Raw genomic sequence first — 20,390 nt, 5'->3', positions numbered from 1 at the left:
TTACACAAGTTAGTGCTTCATTCTAATACTGTTAGTACATTTACTAAATATAAGACATATTCCATTAGTGAACTTCTTCAGAATGATTTGAACACATAAAAACACAGCACAGTGATTTCTTTTACTGTAGAACAAGTTCAGACAAAGATTTAAAATAGCTGGAAAAAGGTTAAATACTCCCAGAAGCTATTTCAAGAGAAGAAATGTGTATTACTTTCCTTGCAATATATGCTACATCTACATTTAACATTTAAAATGTTTTCAGAAGACAGGATGAGCAACCATTTGAAAACAGGAGAAATCAAATCAACTGAAGTGACGCAAATCTGAATTAACAGGCTTTCCAGATGGTCTGATTAATAACCAAAACGAACAGAGAAATTGCTTTTGCCGTGTTACTTATTTTACTAGCCAGCTTTAGCCCTCTACATTAAGAAGCTCAAATGCATGGTACTCCACTAATAATAATGGGGGCGAAGCTAATCAAGAGTTTATGGGTCAGGATAAAGGCCAACAAAGAAGATGTCATTGTTGGAATCCAATCACTTCAAAGACCGAGATGTAGCCTTCTTTACAAAAGTAAAAGAAGCCTCCATATTGCAATTGCAGGCCCTGGTGCTCTTGGTACCTGAGCCACCCTGACACCTGCTCAAAGGGCAACACAGCAGAGCACAAGCATCAAAGATTTCTCGAGTGCATTAAAGATCGTTTCTCCACGTTAGCTGGATTAGCCAACTCTGAGAGGCACTCTACTGGAACTGCTACTCATGCATGGGCAAGTACATTTACTTCTAAGGTGAGTGAAGGTCAATAGCAGGCTTGGCTGCAAAATGAGAAAAGGTAGTTCAAGATCCTAGAAGAAATGAGGATGATGCCTAAGAGAATAATGATCCCGGACTTTGAGAGAGGAGACTGCAGCTTGTTCAGAGATCTGTATAGCAGGATCAGAAAACTCAGAAGCTTACAGAAGTAGTTACAGAAAGCTCAGAAAGGGATGACTGGATCTCCAGGTGGTTGAGGGGGAGTTGCATGAGAAATGCCCGAACTCTGAAGATCATTGGAGGGAATATTGAGGTCCGTATGAGTAATACCATATGAGGCTGAGATTAACTAGGTAACAGCATGAGAAACGCTAAGTCTGGTTACAGGTGTATGAAGACTGAAAACAACCAGAAAAAAGTAATTAGCAGCAGGCTTTTTAGTTGGAAGGAGACTGGGGTGTAGAAAAGGAAGTCCAAGGGCAGTGAGAAGGAGGGCCAAGAACCAGCAAAGGAATGACAAGATGTGCAAAGCCTGTGATGGGTGCTGCCTGGGGGACCTGCACTTGCTCATGGTAGTCGGAGCAAGGCAACAACGAAACCCTTTGCCCTAACCATGCAGTAAGGGTCATGCCTACATCCACAGCCAGGGGGACTGGGGTGAGAGTGCAGTGGGTGCTTTCCCTGATCAGTGAGATGGCAGACAGATGTGGACAGATGGATCATGTATCCTGGCATCACCCAGTTCAGACCTGACAGCACCTGCAGCTACCTACTGCTTTGTAACACTGATCTGTAAGCCATACTTGCAAAATCAGCTGGGTACTATGTCGTGTGTATCAGACATTTCCCAAATAACTTGGCTTTAACCTGCTTTATTTATTCTCTATGTACCAATACAGGGATAAAAAGAGAAAAATATGCTGCATTCCTCCTGGAAGACATGACAATTCACAGAGGAAATTGCCTTCCTTGGCAGCCCCTTAGAGCTGTGACTAATCTGTCCATTCAGGACACTTGCCTGTTAAGATCTGCTGCTGGAGACTGATACATACATGTTAGCATTTAACAAAATTAAGTGCCTGAGAAGTAAAGTATTTCGAACCCCTGCCTCCTCATTACCTTGTCTCCTATCCAGGAGGCCAGACTAACTAATTATTCCTTTCCACCCTGTTGTTTGTTTATGTTTTCTTACATTTTCAAAGCTGTCCTTTGCAATGAAAACACAAATTTCTCTTTTATGCAAGCATCGAGGTTCTCCTTCACCAAACTTAAAGGCTGCCTATGTTAACACAAGGCCTGTGCAAGTCTTCCTCCAGCAAATTATTCTTGATAGCAATTCGTAATGAGAGGATACTGGAAAGAATACTAACGTACCATAGCTTAAAGGTGATCAATCTCTAGAATACATATGTGTATATGTGTATCGACATGCACACTCACTTTTTGGTTTTTATATATATTGTTTTCTAGATATACAATAATTTTATATAACGTATAAATCATTTTACATAATATACAAAAAAGACTACTGCTTTTCTACAGACTCAATCAACAGAGCTTAAGAGAGTATCAGTGCACAGACATGCCAGGCAAAAGAGCAATGGAGAAAGTGGGCAACAGCCTGACAGACTGAAATGCAAACCTGACAGGGGCATTAAGCAGCCTGTTTTCTCTGCAGGATTTTTAGTGGAGTAACATCTATCAAGCTAGCAGTAAATCTCCACAGGAAGGCTGAAATATTTTTCAGAGAATACACACAGAAGGTAAAGGGAAGAAAGGATCCTCTGCCATGATTTTTTGCACAGAACGTAAACCAAGGTTGCTTCTGAATGCAGAATTCAAACATACCAGACTTTGAGGGCCTTTCAAATAAATTAAGCTGACTGATCCACTGTATCAGTGGATGTGCACTGAATTGAAAGCCAAGGCACTGCAGAGCGTATTTAGGTAGACTAGCAGTCTGGAGAGTAGGGAAGAAGAGTGCCAACAAACTCTTCATTTAGAGCAGAATCTCCAAGTTATCTCCCAGATTTATTATCTTCTGACTTTTTGATTACACTTCCATATATTTCACAGTCTTGACTAAAGCTCTCCTACTCTTTCCAAACAACTGTCTGGTTTCTTCCATTTTAATACAAGAATGACTTATTAGTAACTTTGCAAAGATAGGATTAGAATTGACTTTGATGAAGGACCAAATCCTGGCACAGAGGCCTGAGAAGAACAGAACTGTAGACTACTCTGTCCACACCGATATCAGATATTAGATGGCACACCATATTGATATCCAGAAAGAGGCACTGGGATTCCAAAAATTCAGCATTACCACCACCTGTCAGGTGGGTTCTTAACACACTGGTTAAGTTTATGTGGTCATCCCTCTTATTCCTAATCTTCTGCCACTACCCCTTACATTCAGCATAGTAAGACCTAAAATAAGGTTTTAAAGAGGATGACAAATCACACAGGTGAAGGGGCAGGCAATGCATGTAGTGAAATTTTTCAAGTTTTTGCTAGTTCTCCTTTTTAAAAATTTCTCAGTCCATAAAGTAAGAAAGCATCTTTTATAATAGGCTTATGTACCTTAAAAAACATAATCATGTTAATTGCAGCACAGCACAGGAAGACCAGGTGTTCTACAGTCTAGTAATTTGTCACATTTTAGTTCATTATGCCACGTGCTGACAAGTTTGAAGACTTAAGTCTTCTCTGTATGAAATTCCAGAGACATAAAATTAATTTACCATGCATCTTGAGCACCTTCCTGCTCCCTTCTGTCTACCCTATGTCCCACGAGATTATTCGGAAACTTCACTTCTTAAAACAATCTCAGATGGTTGTCATCTGTAAAATCAACCTGTCAAAATTAATTTCCCTCCCATAAAAAATGTGGACTGGTTCACATATATGTACAAAAATAGACATAGTAAAATAGATGCTATTCAGTCCACTGCAGATGCTTCATCTTTACCAAGCACACTGAATCTTCTGAAAAGTAATTTATAGCCACGGAGCAATGTCCCCAATCACACTCAAAATGAGACTGTAATATATCATCTTTAGATACTCCAATTTCTTCTTAAATAATACACTTTACAGGTTGGCATTTAGCTATGAGGCTGAAGGGTAAATCTGAAAAAAAAACAAAAACAAACAAAAAAAAACCAACAAAAAGCCCCCCCTACTATTCTCTATCCTTTTACTTCACAAGTTTTGCCTTCTATTGTATATAGCAAATGTACCTTCTGTTGTAAGAGTTTTTTCTCTCTGTAGAGATATGTTGGTTTTGCACGTAATTTTTATTTAGAATGTCTTTGAAAACATGCAAAAGCACAACATAAATATGAAACTGTAAATACATTACAAGACTGTCCAATTCTGTGTGTTAACATAGTCAAAACAGCTATTTAAAGCTATCATACACTCCAAAACTTCTCACTATATAATTTTCATTTTCCAAGTTGATCATACTTACAGGGCATATTCTGCTAGAGGCAATCTGAAAACATCAAATACTTCCTTATTCTTCATCAAGTAAACTGAACGCAAGTAGGATACAAAACACTGAAAGAAAAATAAAAGTGTTTAACAAAAAAAGAAACCACTCGATTACCAACATATGAAACTAACATTATACTGTTGCTCTAAACACAAAATAGAATTTCACTATTAAATGGTCTAACATTGATTTCAGGCTTTAATTCTTTTACACAATACCCATCAGCCAAAATTTATACAGAAGTGATGCAACTTCAAATATTCAAATATTTCATTAAATGCACAGTAATTGGCTGAATTTCCCAAGTGTGTGTCATGTTATTTTCCCTAGAAAGAAAATATGGCAAATTAGTCAGAAGGAAACATCACTGATTCAAGTTTTTTTTCTTCTCCCAGCTTTTCTGAATGTTGTTATGCTATTCTGATATCTGAATTATGTGGAAGCAAGAACAGACTGTGTTGCCATCCATCTGAGGTGTCCTGACTTAATCTCAGCCACTAACAGGAAGTGAATCAACTCAATGTAGCTGCATTTCACTGTGGCCTAAGATAATTCGTATTACCTTGCATTTGCCATCAGCTCATGACATACACGCAGTCAATGAATGCAACTCAGCTGACCAACATAAATTCACTATACAACATCCACTAAGACCAGTCTAAGATTGAAGTTTCAATTAATCCCAGACTTTCACCAAGAAAACTGGAAGCACTGCGTAACAGAATAACTTAATCTTGTGTTGCATTCTCCCTCCATCCTTTCCAAAACGAAAGATTCTTATTCTTCTCATGTTTCTTTTACATAGTCTATTTCTGCCTATCATCAGCCACATAAATACAGGAATATTTTAAGTACCAGAAAAGATCCTTGGATTTCTGTTGTTTGTAACCTAATTTCTAACACATTCCAGAACTCCTACCACGAGGCTTAAACCAGTAAACACTAGTAACAATAGCAAATTAAGCTCATAGGGTTATATTCAAGCATACTATAATCACACCCTCGTTCTGGTACAGGCAGCTGTCAGAGAAAATTATTGTATTAATAATTCATGTGGAATTTAAAAAAAAAAAAAAAAACCACAATGATTTCTTGTTAACCTGGGATAGAATAGGAAAAGAACCAATAGTTAGGGGTATCAATCTGTTAGGAGCATTGATCTCTTATGGGGATTCTTTAAATGCTTATAAGAGAAAAAACATTTCCAAAGGTGAAGAGAAAGATGAGACAGTAAATTAAGCAATGTCATAAAGTCATACTTTTCCCCTTGGCAAACTGAAATAAAAACTATTAATTGTAAGACATGTAAGAGCTAAGAGAGAACCTTTTTAAGCTGCCCAACACTTCATTATGGAAGTAAATTTTCATTTGCTTATTTTTCCAAATGCTAAGTTTTGGGGTAAAGTTTCCTGTCCAGATTACGTCTTTCAATTAATTTTAGCAGTGGAAGGTGCTAGCACAATACATTCAACTGCTACCAAGAATGAGGTGTGGTATAAAACACTTGTTTGGTCACATTAAATTATTAATCATTTCACAAAGATAACTAGAACCTTTAGGAAAAGGCTTCAAATTTGACAGAGCTCATTAATCTACTGCTGTCTAGCAAGCAGTGACAAAAAAAAATGACAGAGCCTCTTTTTTTCTCTGTACTGACAGATGGAAAATAGCAGGTTAAACAAGAAGTATCTTTTCTGTGAATCTGAGAGTTGCAGATCTGAAGATCTACGAGTCACTACATGCCACAGAGCAGAAATCTCATTCTGCCTGTTGGATAAGCTATAAAGCCACCCACATACTTTACTAGTATATCTTTGGTAATCGTGGTCTAGAAATTAATAAATGATAGGTATGAAGCAGAAAGAACACACCTTTTGCACATGTATCAAGCCCTACAATAACTAAGAATGAACAACCAAACAAATGCCAGATGATCTAACTCGCATCTATCAGCTGTCAACATGGTTCAGCCCACTTAGACTCAAAACAATTTTTCAAGTTCGTCATGGACTGTACGCAGGATGGTATTGCTCTATGCTCAAAGAAATGGGCATGTAATTAAGGTAAGAGGCTTCAAAGATCATTCAATAGTAATATAATGATGATTAAAGTCTTCAGCTGACCTCATTCTCTATTATTTTAGGCATTGTGAACACTTCCAGCAAAAGATATTCCCTGCTCCAAGACCTTACACCCAAACTAGAAAAGTTAGATACAGCATAGAAGAGTTGTTCTACTTTACAAGAAGAGAAATGAAGTACAGAAAGAGCAAATGACTTCTTTGATTTTGATTCGATTTCAGTACCTTCACTTTGACCTTCTTCTAAAATACCGTCATCTGTCTCAGATTTTATTCAATTCTCCTAAGACTTGGTCACTCTGCACACACACACTGGACAGCTGAGGGAGAACAAGTTCAGTCAGTCTGAACTTTTTCCCTGCTCTTTTATCAATTGCTGTTAATCCACTGCTATTTTTGCTGTTTTGATACCACTTCCAAGGGTGTTTCTTTTTAATAACGGAACATTACAAAAGTATTATATGAATTAACTTATACCATTATGGAAAAATGTTACGGTTGGGCATCAGAAACATATTACAGCTCTATTACAATAGTAGCTAAAGGCCCCCAAAACCACCTGACATTATTGTACAAGTATTAGAAACACAAGGCATTAAGTACTATGCTCTACTAATTTGCTATATTTAAATTTTGATTTATTGATGTATTTCTTGGATAATTGTTTTAAATATTAAAACACACACAATTCAATTTATGTGCTGTTTTGACAGAATTCAAAGCCCAGTCAGGGCATGACTGGAATCTCAGGCTGTAGCACCCTGCATGTCCCTCTGGGTGCAATGAAGAATTTAATGGACAGACATCACTTCAGTGTCCCAGTACCCCCTACACAGTAACATCCAAACTAGCAAGAAAAACACATTCTTTTTTAAACTGTTTTCCAGAACTGGATGAATTGATATACTAAATATTAAAATTACAAGAAATGCCAAAAGGCAGCATCAGTCCATGAGAAGAACTACGAAGGCTCCAAAGGAGCCCCAGTCTGATTCACTTTCTTTCCAAGCAACAGCAGAGGAACCATGTCCTATCAAATGAACCATGAAGTTTGCTGAAGCAATTAGTAATCAAGAATTTTCTTTTTTCCTTTTTTTTTTTTTAAACAAAGTAAAAGCATCTTGAAGTAAATCAACAAGCTTAGAGGACACAAGCACTTAGACCTCATGCCCTCAACACAGTAAACTACATCCTACCTGAACTTCTGTGCATAGCTGTGCTGTTTCACTGCTATCTGATCCATTCAGGTAGGGAATTTATTTCTTACAAATGTCAAGAATTTGGCAGCTTGCAACAGACAGGCTAGACAGCACAATGCCCATGTCTTTGAGAAATCCAGCATTCCAGATAAGGATCCAAGGTCAGGATTTCATTTGCATTATTTTTATTGTTTTATTCACATTGATATGTAAAACTACTGGGGCATATTTGCATAGTATGTCTGAACACTCATACTTAAATCTTATTAAGGAGGGACAGTTCCATGATAAACCACTCGTCCATAGTTCAAGATTTTCAAAAACTGATTGTATGTACAGTTTGCTGCAAGACAATACTGCACTGCTACCCATAAATGAAAAATTGCAACAAAAATGGCTTGAAAGGGTAATTAAATGGCAATTAAAAAAAATTTTTAAATTAATTTAAATTTTTATCTGTAACACTGACAGATGGCCCGTGTTTGATTTTATTCTTGTGCTACTCCGAACTTAATCATTATTTTCTTTTGCCTAATTCAGAATGATCTTCTCTGCCTTTTAAGAGGTCTTAAGAAGCCAAAGCCAGAAACACAGAGGTTTGCTAGTATTTTCATTCCAAGTAATATGATGCTGGCTTCCTCCTACTCTCGTCCTCCCCCAACCAGCTGCTCTGTCACTTCTAATACAAATTGTTGTAACTGCAACTTCCTGTGGCAGTTGGAGATGATCGTAATATGTCACCAGTACACCTGGCCTGTGCAACGTTAGGATGAAGCTTACGCTGACGTGCTACAAGTAATACTTTGTACACTACAAAAACATGGGATACCTAAACGCCAAAAATAGTAGTCCCTTGAACATTGCCTTTATTGCCTTTACCTAACCCCTTCAATCAAAAGGGTTACTGAACTGAAAAGGGTACCCATTTCCTATTCTTCATCGTGCTACCAAGAATACATGATGAAAAGCAGATGTATTTGCACTAATTTAAAAGCTTTATGCTTTACAGAATCACAGAATAGTTGAAGCTGAAAGGTACCTCTGGAGATCATCTAGTCCAAAGCCCTGCTCAAAGCAAGGTCAGCTAGAGCAGGCTGCTCAGGAACACACCCAGTCTTAATATCCAACAACCAATGCTGCACAGCTTCTCTGTGCAACCTGTTCTAGTGTTCAACTACACTCACAATAAAAGTTTTTTCTTGGGTTTAAATGGAGTTTTTTATATATAAATTTTTGCCTACCACTGTGCAGAGCTACACGATTCTGATGACAAGGTAGAGTGCTTATGGGTGAGGATGAGAGGGAAGGCCAATAAGACAGATATTGTGCTGGGAGTCTGTTACAGACCACCCGACCAGGTTGAAGAGATGGATGAATCGTTCTACAAGCGGCTGGCAGTAGTCTCAGAATCGTGTGCCCTTGTTCTCGTGGGGGACTTCAACTTTCCAGACATCTGCTGGAAATACAACACAGCAGTGAGTAAACAATCTAGGAGGCTCCTGGAGCATGTGGAAAATAACTTCCTGACACAGCTGGTGGGTGAGCCAACCAGGGGAGGAGTCTTGCTAGATCTGTTGTTTACGAACAGGGAAGGATTGGTGGGAGGTGTGATGGTCGGAGGCCATCTTGGGCTTAGTGACCGTGAAATGATAGAATTCTCAATTCTTGGTAAGGCAAGGAAGGGGGTTAGCAAAACCATCGCTATGGACTTCCAGAGGGCAAACTTTGGCCTCTTCAAGGCACTGGTTGAGAGAGTCCATGGGGAGATGGTCCTGAAGGGCAAAGGGGTCCAGGAGGGATGGACATTCTTTAAGAAAGAAATCTTAATGGCTCAGGACCAGGCTATTCCCATGTGCCGCAAGTCAAACCGCCGAGGAAAATGACCAGCCTGGCTGAACGGGGAGCTTTTGCTAGGACTTAAGAAAAAAAGGAGAGTTTATCATCTCTGGAGGAAAGGGCGGGCAACCTGGGAGGAGTACAGGGATCTTGTTAGATCATACAGAGAGGAAATTAGAAAGGCAAAAGCTCAGCTAGAACTAAATCTGGCCACTATCGTAAGGGACAACAAAAAATGTTTTTACAAATATGTTAACAGTAAAAAGAATCCCAAGGAGAATATCTTTCCTTTAATGGATACAGAAGGGAACATTGCCACCAGAGATGAGGAAAAGGCTGAGGTACTTAATGCCTTCTTTGCCTCAATCTTTAATAGGGAGACCAGTTATCCTCAGGGTACTCTGCCCCCATGAGCTGGAAGGTAAGAATGAAGAGCATAACATACCCCCCTTAATCCAGGAGGAATTAGTTAGGGACCTGCTACGCCATCTGGACACTCACAAATCTATGGGACCTGATGGGATCCATCCAAGAGTACTGAGGCAGAGGTCCTTGCCAAGCCACTCTCTATCATCTATCAGCGTTCCTGGTCAACAGGGGAGGTCCCAGAGGACTGGAGGCTTGCCAATGTGACTCCCATTTATAAGAAGGGTCGGAGGGAGGATCCGGGGAACTACAGGCCTGTCAGCCTGACCTCGGTACCGGGGAAGATTATGGAATGGTTTGTCTTGAGAGCACTCACGTGGCAACTCCAGGACAAGCAGGGGATCAGGCCCAGTCAACATGGGTTTATGAAAGGCAGGTCCTGCTTGACCAACCTGATCTCCTTCTATGACCAGGTGACCCGCCTAGAGGATGAGGGAAAGGCTGTGGATGTTATCTTCCTAGATTTCAGCAAGGCCTTTGACACTGTCTCTCATGGCATACTCCTTGAGAAGCTGGTGTCTTGTGGCCTGGATAAGTGCACTCTTCGCTGGGTGAAAAACTGGCTGGATGGCCGAGCCCAGAGGGTTGTGGTGAATGGGGTGAAATCCAGTTGGCGGCGGGTCACAAGTGGTGTTCCCCAGGGCTCAGTGTTGGGCCCCATTCTGTTTAATATCTTTATCAATGATTTGGACGAGGGGATTGAGTGCACCCTCAGCAAGTTTGCAGATGACACCAAGTTGGGAGGGAGGGTCGATCTGCTTGAGGGTAGGGAGGCTCTACAGAGAGATCTGGACAGGCTGGATCGATGGGCTGAGGCCAATCATATGAAGTTCAACAAGGCCAAGTGCCGGGTCCTGCACTTCGGTCACGGCAACCCCATGCAGCGCTACAGGCTTGGGGAAGAGTGGCTGGAAAGCTGCCCGGCAGAGAAAGACCTGGGGGTGCTGGTCGACAGCCGGCTGAATATGAGCCAGCAGTGTGCCCAGGTGGCCAAGAAGGCCAACGGCATCCTGGCTTGTATCAGGAACAGTGTGGCCAGCAGGAGCAGGGAGGTGGTTGTTCCCCTGTGTTCAGCACTGGTGAGGCCGCACCTCGAGTACTGTGTTGAGTTTTGGGCCCCTCACTGCAGGAAAGACATGGAGGTGCTGGAGCGTGTCCAGAGAAGGGCAACCAAGTTGGTGAGGGGCCTGGAGCACAAGTCTTATGAGGAGCGGCTGAGGGATCTGGGGTTGTTCAGTCTAGAAAAGAGGAGGCTGAGGGGAGACCTTATCGCTCTCTACAACTACCTGAAAGGGGGTTGTAGTGAGGTGGGTGCTGGTCTCTTCTGTCAGGTGGCTGGAGATAGGACAAGAGGAAATGGCCTCAAGTTGAGGCAAGGGAGATTTAGGTTAGATATTAGGAAAAATTTTTTTACTGAGAGGGTTGTCAGACATTGGAACAGGCTGCCCAGGGAAGTGGTTGAGTCACCATCCCTGGAGGTATTCAAAAAGCACGTAGACAAGGTACTTCAGGACATGGTTTAGTGGGCATGGATGATGGTTGGATTCGATGATCTTGAAGGTCTTTTCCAACCTAAATGATTCTATGATTCTAATACAAGAGATACTCCAAGTGCTCAATCATCTTTGTGGTTCTTCGTTGGTCTTGCCTCCAGTATGTCCATGTCTGTCTTGTATTGGAAGCCCAGAATCAAACTTTGCGCTCCAGATGTGTCTCACCAGGGCTGAGTAGAGGGCAAGGGAAGGGAAGGATCACCTCCCTTGACCCGCCAGCAACGCTCTGCCCAATGCTGCCCAGAATGTGGTTGACTTTGCTGCAAAGGCATGCTGTTGGCTCATGTTTAGCCTGTTGTCCACTAAGACAACCTGTTGCCCCAGGTCCTCTTCTGCAAAGTTGCTTTCCAGCCATTCGGTCCCAGCCTGTGCTGCTGTATGAGGTTCCTCCTCCCCAGTTTCAGGTCTCAAACAGCTGGGAAAGACTCAAACAAAACAGTAGAAACCCTCAAACAGCTGAGAAGCAGTGACTACTAAATCAAAACTTACTTTCATACCCAAGACTAAAATAAATGTCCTCACCTATGCCTTAACCTTAGCACAAGACCAGCAGGTTAGGCGGCTCTTCAGGCACTAGCATCATGAGCCCATGTTGAGCCCATGTCAACTCGCACAGGCTACACAGGCATACTTAACACCAACTGCTAATACGTGATTATTGTTTCTCCTGATACCGTGTTTTTAAAGCTTAAAAATCAGAACGATTTAGCAGTTCCAAACACTGCTGCTAGGGCATATATGAGCAGGTCAGTTGTTCCAACAGCAGTTCTATTCAACTAACATGCCTCAAGAACTATAGTGAAGCAGATGACTTACCCTTTGAGCTTTGTCTTTTAACTCCTGATCTTGAGCTAAGAAAGCTTGCATCCTCTTTTGGATGTCTGTAATTTTTTCAGGATTAATTCTAATTAAAAACAAAAAAAAGAGGAAGAAAGTTAGCTTTAATTATTAGAACATGCAAAAATAAGCACCTATTAAGTTCTCAGGAGTATCTTCACATCTTCTGCAGTGCTTTAATATGCATAAACTTATTACCACTCTGAAACAGCTGAGAATGGAACCGTAATAAGAATGAAGCACAAACTCCTCAAACGAATAATACAGAAAAGACAAATGGGAGCTCAGACTTTTTATCCAGAGACAGTTTTCAGTGAAGGTGGTGAAACTTCTTCCAAAGCAAAGCCAAAATCAGCAGTAAAGAACTTCTTGAATTTAAAAAAATGCTGAGGAAAAAAATATAGAAGTAGTATAATGAATTATTGTACTACTTTATACTGAGATAGCAGTCTTCATAAGGAAATTCTCAGCATTTTTGAAAGCTTAAATAAGATCCATTGCCCGGGGAATACTGAAATTTAAGTACTTCTTTCTTATAGCCAAATGAGCAAAAATAAAGGACATTGAGATTAAACAGATTTAAGAGCTCCTCAAGATACCAATCAGGTGTATAAAGAACAGTGACTATTAAAGAAAATGCCATTAAACCTAGTGAGAAGGTACGCCAGTCCTCTCCCAGACTCTGGATTTTTACTTATTCCAGTGATACCTACACTATTCCAGGTTTATTTACCCAGATCTTTTCTTATCTACTTCTGGTTTGGTCTGCTGGTGCCACCCAAGTGTATCACACAACCTACCAAACACGGTAGGAGGTTACCACTCAAGTAGAGGTCAAAAGAGATGCACAACTACCAGATTTCTTAATCTGGTTCTTGCTGCTGTGTGTCATGTCATCCCATACTGTACAACAAAACATAGCCGTTGCTGAAGGAAGTCAAGAAAAAAAAAAGAATCAATCATGCCTCTTCACATAGAGGTAAGTCAGTCTAAAAAACATGACTCTGATTAAAATACTAGGCAAGAAACATTTTATAGTTATTTTTTGTAACATAAGCCATTATCATCGGCTATTATTCTTACTAAATATGAAAGCAGCAATTAAGCAAGGGGTTGGAGGGTATTACCAAAGAATAATTTAATTTATAAAGACACCAAGCTTTATTCCCTCACCATTTCAATTTCTTATCTCTGTCAGATACAGAGTGGAAAACTGTAGTGTACACAAGAGCTATTTAGCTACAGTTTTAGTGAAAGATCAAAAAGCTGAGTTCCAGTTTCAAGCTAGCATGTCATTTGCTCTGAAAGTATAAAGACATAAGAAAGAAAAGGCATGAAATATGCAGTGGGGGACAAACTGACCAACAAGTCTTTGAATTGCAATGCAGGATGGAATGCACACAAGATATCAAAGACAGAAAAAGTAAATAGAGAGAAGGCTCTTCTAGATTTTATTCTATAAAACAAGATTAAGAAAGTGACAATGAAAATATTTATGATCCTAACAAAGGAAAAATGGTAGAATAGCAAAATAAAAGTAGTGTCTTGCTTAATACTAAATTGTATTAGAAGGTACAAACACAAAGTATACTACCTCACAGCAGAGGAAAGACAGGAGGAAGAGTAAAAAGGCTGGCTGGATGACCTGAAACTCAAGAAGAAAGCTTAAAGTAGAACTGAAGACAAGTACAAAAACAGCACAAATACACTGGGATAAAATAAGAATTACAAGCACAAAATGAGATACAAAAAGTAATGAAGGGGTAGCATGACTAAAAAAAAAAAAAATTAACACGAACACACTCAGTAGTAAGACAGCCAAGAGAAGTGTTGGATTGCTGTTAAGTTATGGGAAAGCTATTAAGAGACGACCTCAATTAGCCAGTGCCTTTTTTTTTTCCCCCAGTCTTCACTCAAAGTGGCAGCTGTAATCAGACAGCTAACAACAGCTACAGCACAGTCCAAGCTCACAGCAGAATCACAAATCACGGGGGTAACAGGTATTTACATAAATCAGCTGAGTCAAAAGAGATTTGCTCAATAGCAACTAGAGAGAAAGACAAAGCACTTTTGAGTCATAGTTGTATCTATTCTTGAGAACCTATCTGAGATAGATAAAAATCTATGAGACGGGGCAAGTAAACATAGTGGTCATCTTCAATGGGAGCAAAAAAAGAGAAGTTAAAGGATTAACTTTTTTCTTGATACCAAAAAAACAACTTTTAAGCACCTCAAGAAAATACGCAAACACACAATGGCCAACATAGCTTAGTCAGAAACAAAACATGACTAATCAGTTTGATTATCCTTCATACCAGCATTAGCAGGCTTTAAGAATAGGAAAGAACAGCAGTTGTCATATTTGATGTTAGCAAAGCATCTGGCAGTTGCACATTCTCATAAGCTAGGGAAACATGGTGTACATGAAATCTTTAAGTAAATGCAAAACTGGCCTTGGAGCTGTATTCAAAGAGTAGTTCGGACTGTCAGCTACTCACTTGTCACTGTCAAAACTCAAAATGCATACCAAGTTCCAATTCTCACCTGGGCCTGCTATTACTCATTATTTTCTATGACTTGATTATTGTAGGAATATGATTCATTATTTATAGGAGACAATACATCATTGGGGCTCCAAGCGTAATGGACAATAATCTTAGACAAGATGTAACAACATTTTGTTGACTGCACATACATTTTAGTTTGAGTTATTTGGTTGAAATTTGCAACAAAAGGGTTTGAAACAAGAAACACAGAAGATACTTTACAATTAAAAGAAGGGCAAGATAATGTGGTATAGATCTAAACAATGTCAACCAAGAATATAGTGCCTCGAGCACATTTTGAGGTTATGTGTTTGTTAATGAACGAGTAAATTGCAACACTGAATATCAGAAAAAGACTCATAATACTGGGTTCTCTCCACTCCAACGCTGTATCATGACAGCCACCCACTGTCATCTTCATCTCATGCTGGGATTCCAAAAATAAGCAAGCTGGTCATTGTTAAATTGGATTTTGGTTTTAATGAGTTTGCATGTTATGTCTTTCTGAACAATAAAACTCTTTACAACAATTATATACATGTGACTATTTGGAGAGACAAACCTAAAATCTAAACACTTAAATGAATTATCATTTAATTTATAAGCTTACCTAAACTTATAAGCTAAGCAGCAGTGAGCTAGAACCAACAATGCAAAGACTAGAAGGGCATTTTATGACATTGTCTGTCATTTTTACTAGGCTGTTTATTTCTTTTCTTACTCCGTGAGCACAAATCTTGCATTTAAGTAGCAGTATAACTTTTTGAAACTGTTGTTTCGCTTAGCAGTTGCATAAATGGCCACACTTGACTGTGCCATGATGTAAATATGAACTCAGTTTGCTTGGTCTTATGAACTGATCAGACAGCACTCCAAATTTCCTGGTCGATACGCACTCTGCTTTCCTCTCATTTCCCCTGTTTTTAAGACCAGGATAGAAGCACTGCTTTAACTCTCTCTTCCCCATCCTCTCCAAAGCGGAATTTAAACAAAAAAGTTCAACCAGCACCAAAAAGACCATACTGCCATGATGTAGTAAAACAGTTTCCATATTCCACTCAGCTTCCAAGCAGCAGCAGGTTTTGCTCTGTGCTCTCAGCCTGGAACGTGGCGCTCTATGGTTACACTGGACAACCTGGAAGGCTGGAGAGAGGAGGAAGAGCTGGGACCTAAGGAAGGCTCCTCAGAGTTGCCAGCCTCACACCAGCAGATCACATACAAGTGCATAACCATGCTGGTTAGTGACACCAATGGATTGTCCTACAGTAATGATGGTAATTGGGAGGCAGCAAGTCTTAATAGATTCCCTAGTATTGACATTACTGTAATGGGGAACACACATCCAAGTATTCTCCACTGTCAGAAAAAAAGGTGTTTTGTTATTGTTGTTTTCTTCAAGAACCACATTTTTGTCATAATATTAAAGAAAGCAATATTACATCATGAGTATCTACATACTTGCACTTTCTTTCCTAAAATTTTCTGGACACAAAATTTGTTATGATAACCCCTTAGGAAGCAGCTCTTATCTTGTTACTCAAAAAAACTGGATGCCATGAAGTAGTCCCAAGGTACTATCAAAAATAATTTCAGTTTACAGCTTGCATCTAAAACTTTGAAATTATAGACTCTTTATAAATATGTACATAATATTTAATATTTTCAGAGTAGCTTTTTGCCATATTTGAATGCTCTAAAATACAGTATTTATTATTGCATATTTTGCATTTTCTCTTGTTCTGTTTGAACACTGAAAAAGAGATGTATTGTTAAAACTAGTACCTGTAAATTGGCAGCTTGTGCTGATTAGAAAGGAATGGTATACTTACAGGCTCTACAGGGAGCTTAGATTTAAAATTGAAAATTAAGAAAACAGCCCAAACCCTAGCCTTTTGAATAAGTAGTCAGGAAAAGAAAAAAGTTCTTCCCCTCTCTCCTTTCAAATTATGGAACTGTTTTAAACGCTCTGTCTAAATGAAATAAAAGTTAAGAGCTGTTTACAAGTCAGAAAATACAAACCAGGGAAAGAAACAGAAAACTGGTTCTTGCAATCCCTATGCAAGATAACAGGTTAACAACAACAGCAAAACAAACACTTTAATTGACAGTGATATTTTAGAAACAAAAAAGCTTTCAGAATGGATTTCAGCAGTTTGAAGAGTTAAACTCTGTTGGCAGCAAGCAATGCTCGTTACCTTCTAACTCACAAGTTAGAAGGTAAGACTCTCAATTCTTGAGAATCTACAATTAGGTGAACATGCACAAACACCACCAGAAGACTTCAACAGAAGACCTGGAACATGCATGGGTTGATTCAACTTCTTAACAATTTATCAACTGACAAAACACACCAGGGTTGTATTAATTGGGAAACTGGCTAGAAGGAAACAACCTAAGAAGACTAGTTAAAAACTTTTAGGATGAAACTGGTTTGCAAACCACAAGTAATTACAAGAATTTTTTTTTAAGCAGTTTAGTTAGCCTCTTACAAGTACAATACTAAACCATTTAAGCCTTAACCACACTAGGTAGACAATTCTAAGTAAAAGCATTCCCCTTCATTATGATGTTACAAATACTAATAAGGTATGTTTTGCAAATTGAAAAACTGGATCTCAGGGCAAGCTGTTAAAATGTATTGTCAATCAAAAGCTCTGACTTTGCTTATAATGATTCCGGTTAAGAATGTTACTTAAATGTATTTATTATACATATGCGCTAGTGGCTTGGGAAAAGAATGAATTTTGGGGGTGTGTTTAAAAAAAAAAAAAAACAACAAAAACAAAAACAACAGAGAGTTTTCCATTGATGTAACATCAGTTTAACAAGAATGCGTTAAGAGATGCAGCCATGGATGTCTCTCCAGAGACACATCTAACCTGGATTATAAATTTATTGCTGGGGAAATGAAATATTTGCCTTATTAAAACTGAATTGTTATCCTAATACAAAAACACTGATTTGTATTTACATGGATAAATACAAGCTAAAGAGGCTTTTTTACCATTTTCTATGATAAGCTGTTCAAACAATTAACTGCATTACTCAAGAAGTTAAAAGCCTAGCTGTCAAAGAAAGGTGAAATATTTATAATGTGCATGGGATCGGACATTTATTTAGGGAATATCAAAATAAGATAAATTATTTGAATAACTAATTTTAAAAAGGAAAAAGATGAAGTTTGAAAAAAGACACAATTTGCTTAGGCTGTGGTGGTTATACAACAGATCCTTTTAAAGCGCTATGATGCTTAAAGGAAAAGGAAATATCAGACTTTAATTCAGTTTCTTTACTGATATTGTCCTCATTCAGTTGGGAGTTTTTTTGTTTGGTTTTTTTGTTGTTGTTGTGTGGTGCTTTTTTTTTTAAACAGCAATGTCAAAAGAAAGCTTTAAGCACAATTAGACTTTTGGTAGTTGTTTGACTCCATTCTACTCCTTATTTTCACTGTTTTAGCGAAAGTTGTCTTATGTTTGAAGTTCACGCATATTCTACACAGAATTGATAGGCGTTTGACCAGAAAAGGTATATTTACTTCACTGGCTGCTGTGTACTTTTTGTTACATAGAAGCAACATTCACAAGTACAGTTCACAAGTGCCTCTGAAATGGCATATCCTATACATCAAAAATACTTTAAAAAAAGTAAAACTAAGCCTTAAATCTGGAAAGTGCTATATGCATGTTTCTATTGTCTGCAGAAATGACAACTTGTTAATTTTGAGCTGACCTGAAGGTTTAAGCAATGAGGTAATAACCACCACTTAAAGTTTCACCCTATTTTGATTTCTTCTCAAAAACAATTGTTCCACAAACACTTTCTGCATACAGTTCATTATCTTCTTTGCTTAGATATTCACATCTTCACATTCAAACCACAGCTTTTCAAAGTAAAATAGTCCTAGCCTTGCTCATACCCACTTGTACAGAAACTTAATTTTCTACCTTGTCATCCTTCTCTGATTTCTTCTAGCTCCATTCTACAGTTTTTGGCATAGTGCAACCTGAACTATATAAATATTCAAAATCAAGTCAGGCTCATACCACATGTTCTGGCTTGCTTTCAATTCTTCTTCCATATTTCCTTCACATTCTGTTTCCTCTTTTGATTTAACATTAGACTGACAGGCTCAAAGAACAATGAACTCCTTCCTACCTATAGCTGCTAATTAAGAAATTACCACCAATTCTTTTTAGTATTTTTTTATTATTATTTTGACAGGGGTTTTGGTTTTTCTACATGTCCATTACTCTGCATTTACTAGAAATTGGAAATGTAAAAGCTTTTTTATTTTTACATGGTATCATTATATGCTTCTGCAACTCTTTCAAAGTCAGTTCTCTCTTGTACAGATAGCATAGATCTCTACAGGTTTCCATCAGAATATTCTCTGTAGTATGTAAAATGACCATTTAGCCACATTTTTTGTATCCTGTTGTTCAACTAACTGATTCGGAAAGATCATGACAAACTGAAGAAATAGTCTAGAACTAAAGACAGGTAAGAGAAACAAGAATGATAACAGGTGTAAAAAACAGACAAGGACAGATTAAAGAAATTGTATTTGTTTAATCTGCAAAAGAAAAGAGGAGAAAGAGATAGCATGATTATGTTCAATTACATTAAAAGTATTGCAAAGAGTAAGAGTACATAATTTTCCATATATTCTTGGCACAGGACAAAAGAAATACTTCAATTACTTACAAGGCTTATCAGATGCTTGAAGAAAAAACGTTAATGGTAGGAACTGTTGAGTATAGGTGAGATCACTTTGGGAAATTGTGAAGAATTGGCAAGTTAGACAAGCATCTGATAAGAATGGTAAGAATGATTTGTACAGCTGATCCTGCCTTTGAGAAAGGGGATGGAATAGGTAACCTCTCAAGGTCTTTTCCTTCTACAACGCTATCCAAATCTCCCTTGTTTGTCCAGTTCCAGGCAATTCAGGCATCCATTTTAACCTTTACTCCATCAGGACTGTCATAGACTCATCACACATTATTCCTGTAGAAAGAAGGCTGAATAACAGACAAGCCATTAGTCACTTACTTGATTTCACTGACAGGTACTTTCCTCTGTGAAAGCTGTTCCACCATGCCTTTTTCTTCTGAGGGAAGCAATAACAACAAAGCTTCACCACCTTCTTTGTATCTGATCAGGGAAAAAAACACAAAAGAGACACCTCAAGCAAACATGCAAAAAAATACAATTTTTTGTTGATGTTTTCAATGACCAATGAGAATTTACATTTGCTTCCTTATAATCAGCCCAAGGAGCAAACAAAAATCCTCACTTTACAAAGAGAAAAGAAAAGGCAAACCAGTCAAGTGATTTGCCTGTATCTCCACTTGAGCTGATTTCAAAACTACACCTAGAGCCCTAAACATCTGGGACTAAGACACAGATTCAGATCAGTGGATCTTTTCTTCCCTAGATCAGAAATATTTATGTAGTAATCAAATGGCACTTGATCAAAGCTTACAATACTGGAAGATCTAACTACTCACATTCATCCTTTACCAATAGGCAAGTCTTAACACCTGGTAGCAACTCATTTTCCTTTGCACATCCTGCAAGTGAAAGAAGTTAAAGGCCAGGAAAGGATAAGTGCCTTGATCCCAAACAAATCCTACTTGCAAGTTCAATAAAGGCT

General features: G+C 38.6%; 1 protein-coding gene across 1 annotated transcript in view; it reads right to left on the bottom strand.

Annotated features, from left to right (window-relative positions):
- The window catches only part of DDX10 (DEAD-box helicase 10), a 194,397-nt gene that overhangs the window by 147,714 nt on the left and 26,293 nt on the right, over positions 1–20,390 (bottom strand). Inside the window, exons 10-12 of the mRNA XM_052813079.1 lie at positions 19,787–19,888; positions 12,171–12,258; positions 4,237–4,325 (exon numbers count right to left, since the gene is read on the bottom strand). Of these exons, the coding sequence (XP_052669039.1) occupies positions 4,237–4,325; positions 12,171–12,258; positions 19,787–19,888 (279 nt within the window). The remainder of the gene's footprint in view (positions 1–4,236; positions 4,326–12,170; positions 12,259–19,786; positions 19,889–20,390) is intronic.

This window comes from Harpia harpyja, chromosome 17, assembly GCF_026419915.1.
Source record: "Harpia harpyja isolate bHarHar1 chromosome 17, bHarHar1 primary haplotype, whole genome shotgun sequence".
NCBI lineage: Eukaryota > Metazoa > Chordata > Aves > Accipitriformes > Accipitridae > Harpia > Harpia harpyja.
Note: the sequence above shows the minus strand (reverse complement) of the source record. Positions and strands in the feature narration are given on the sequence as shown.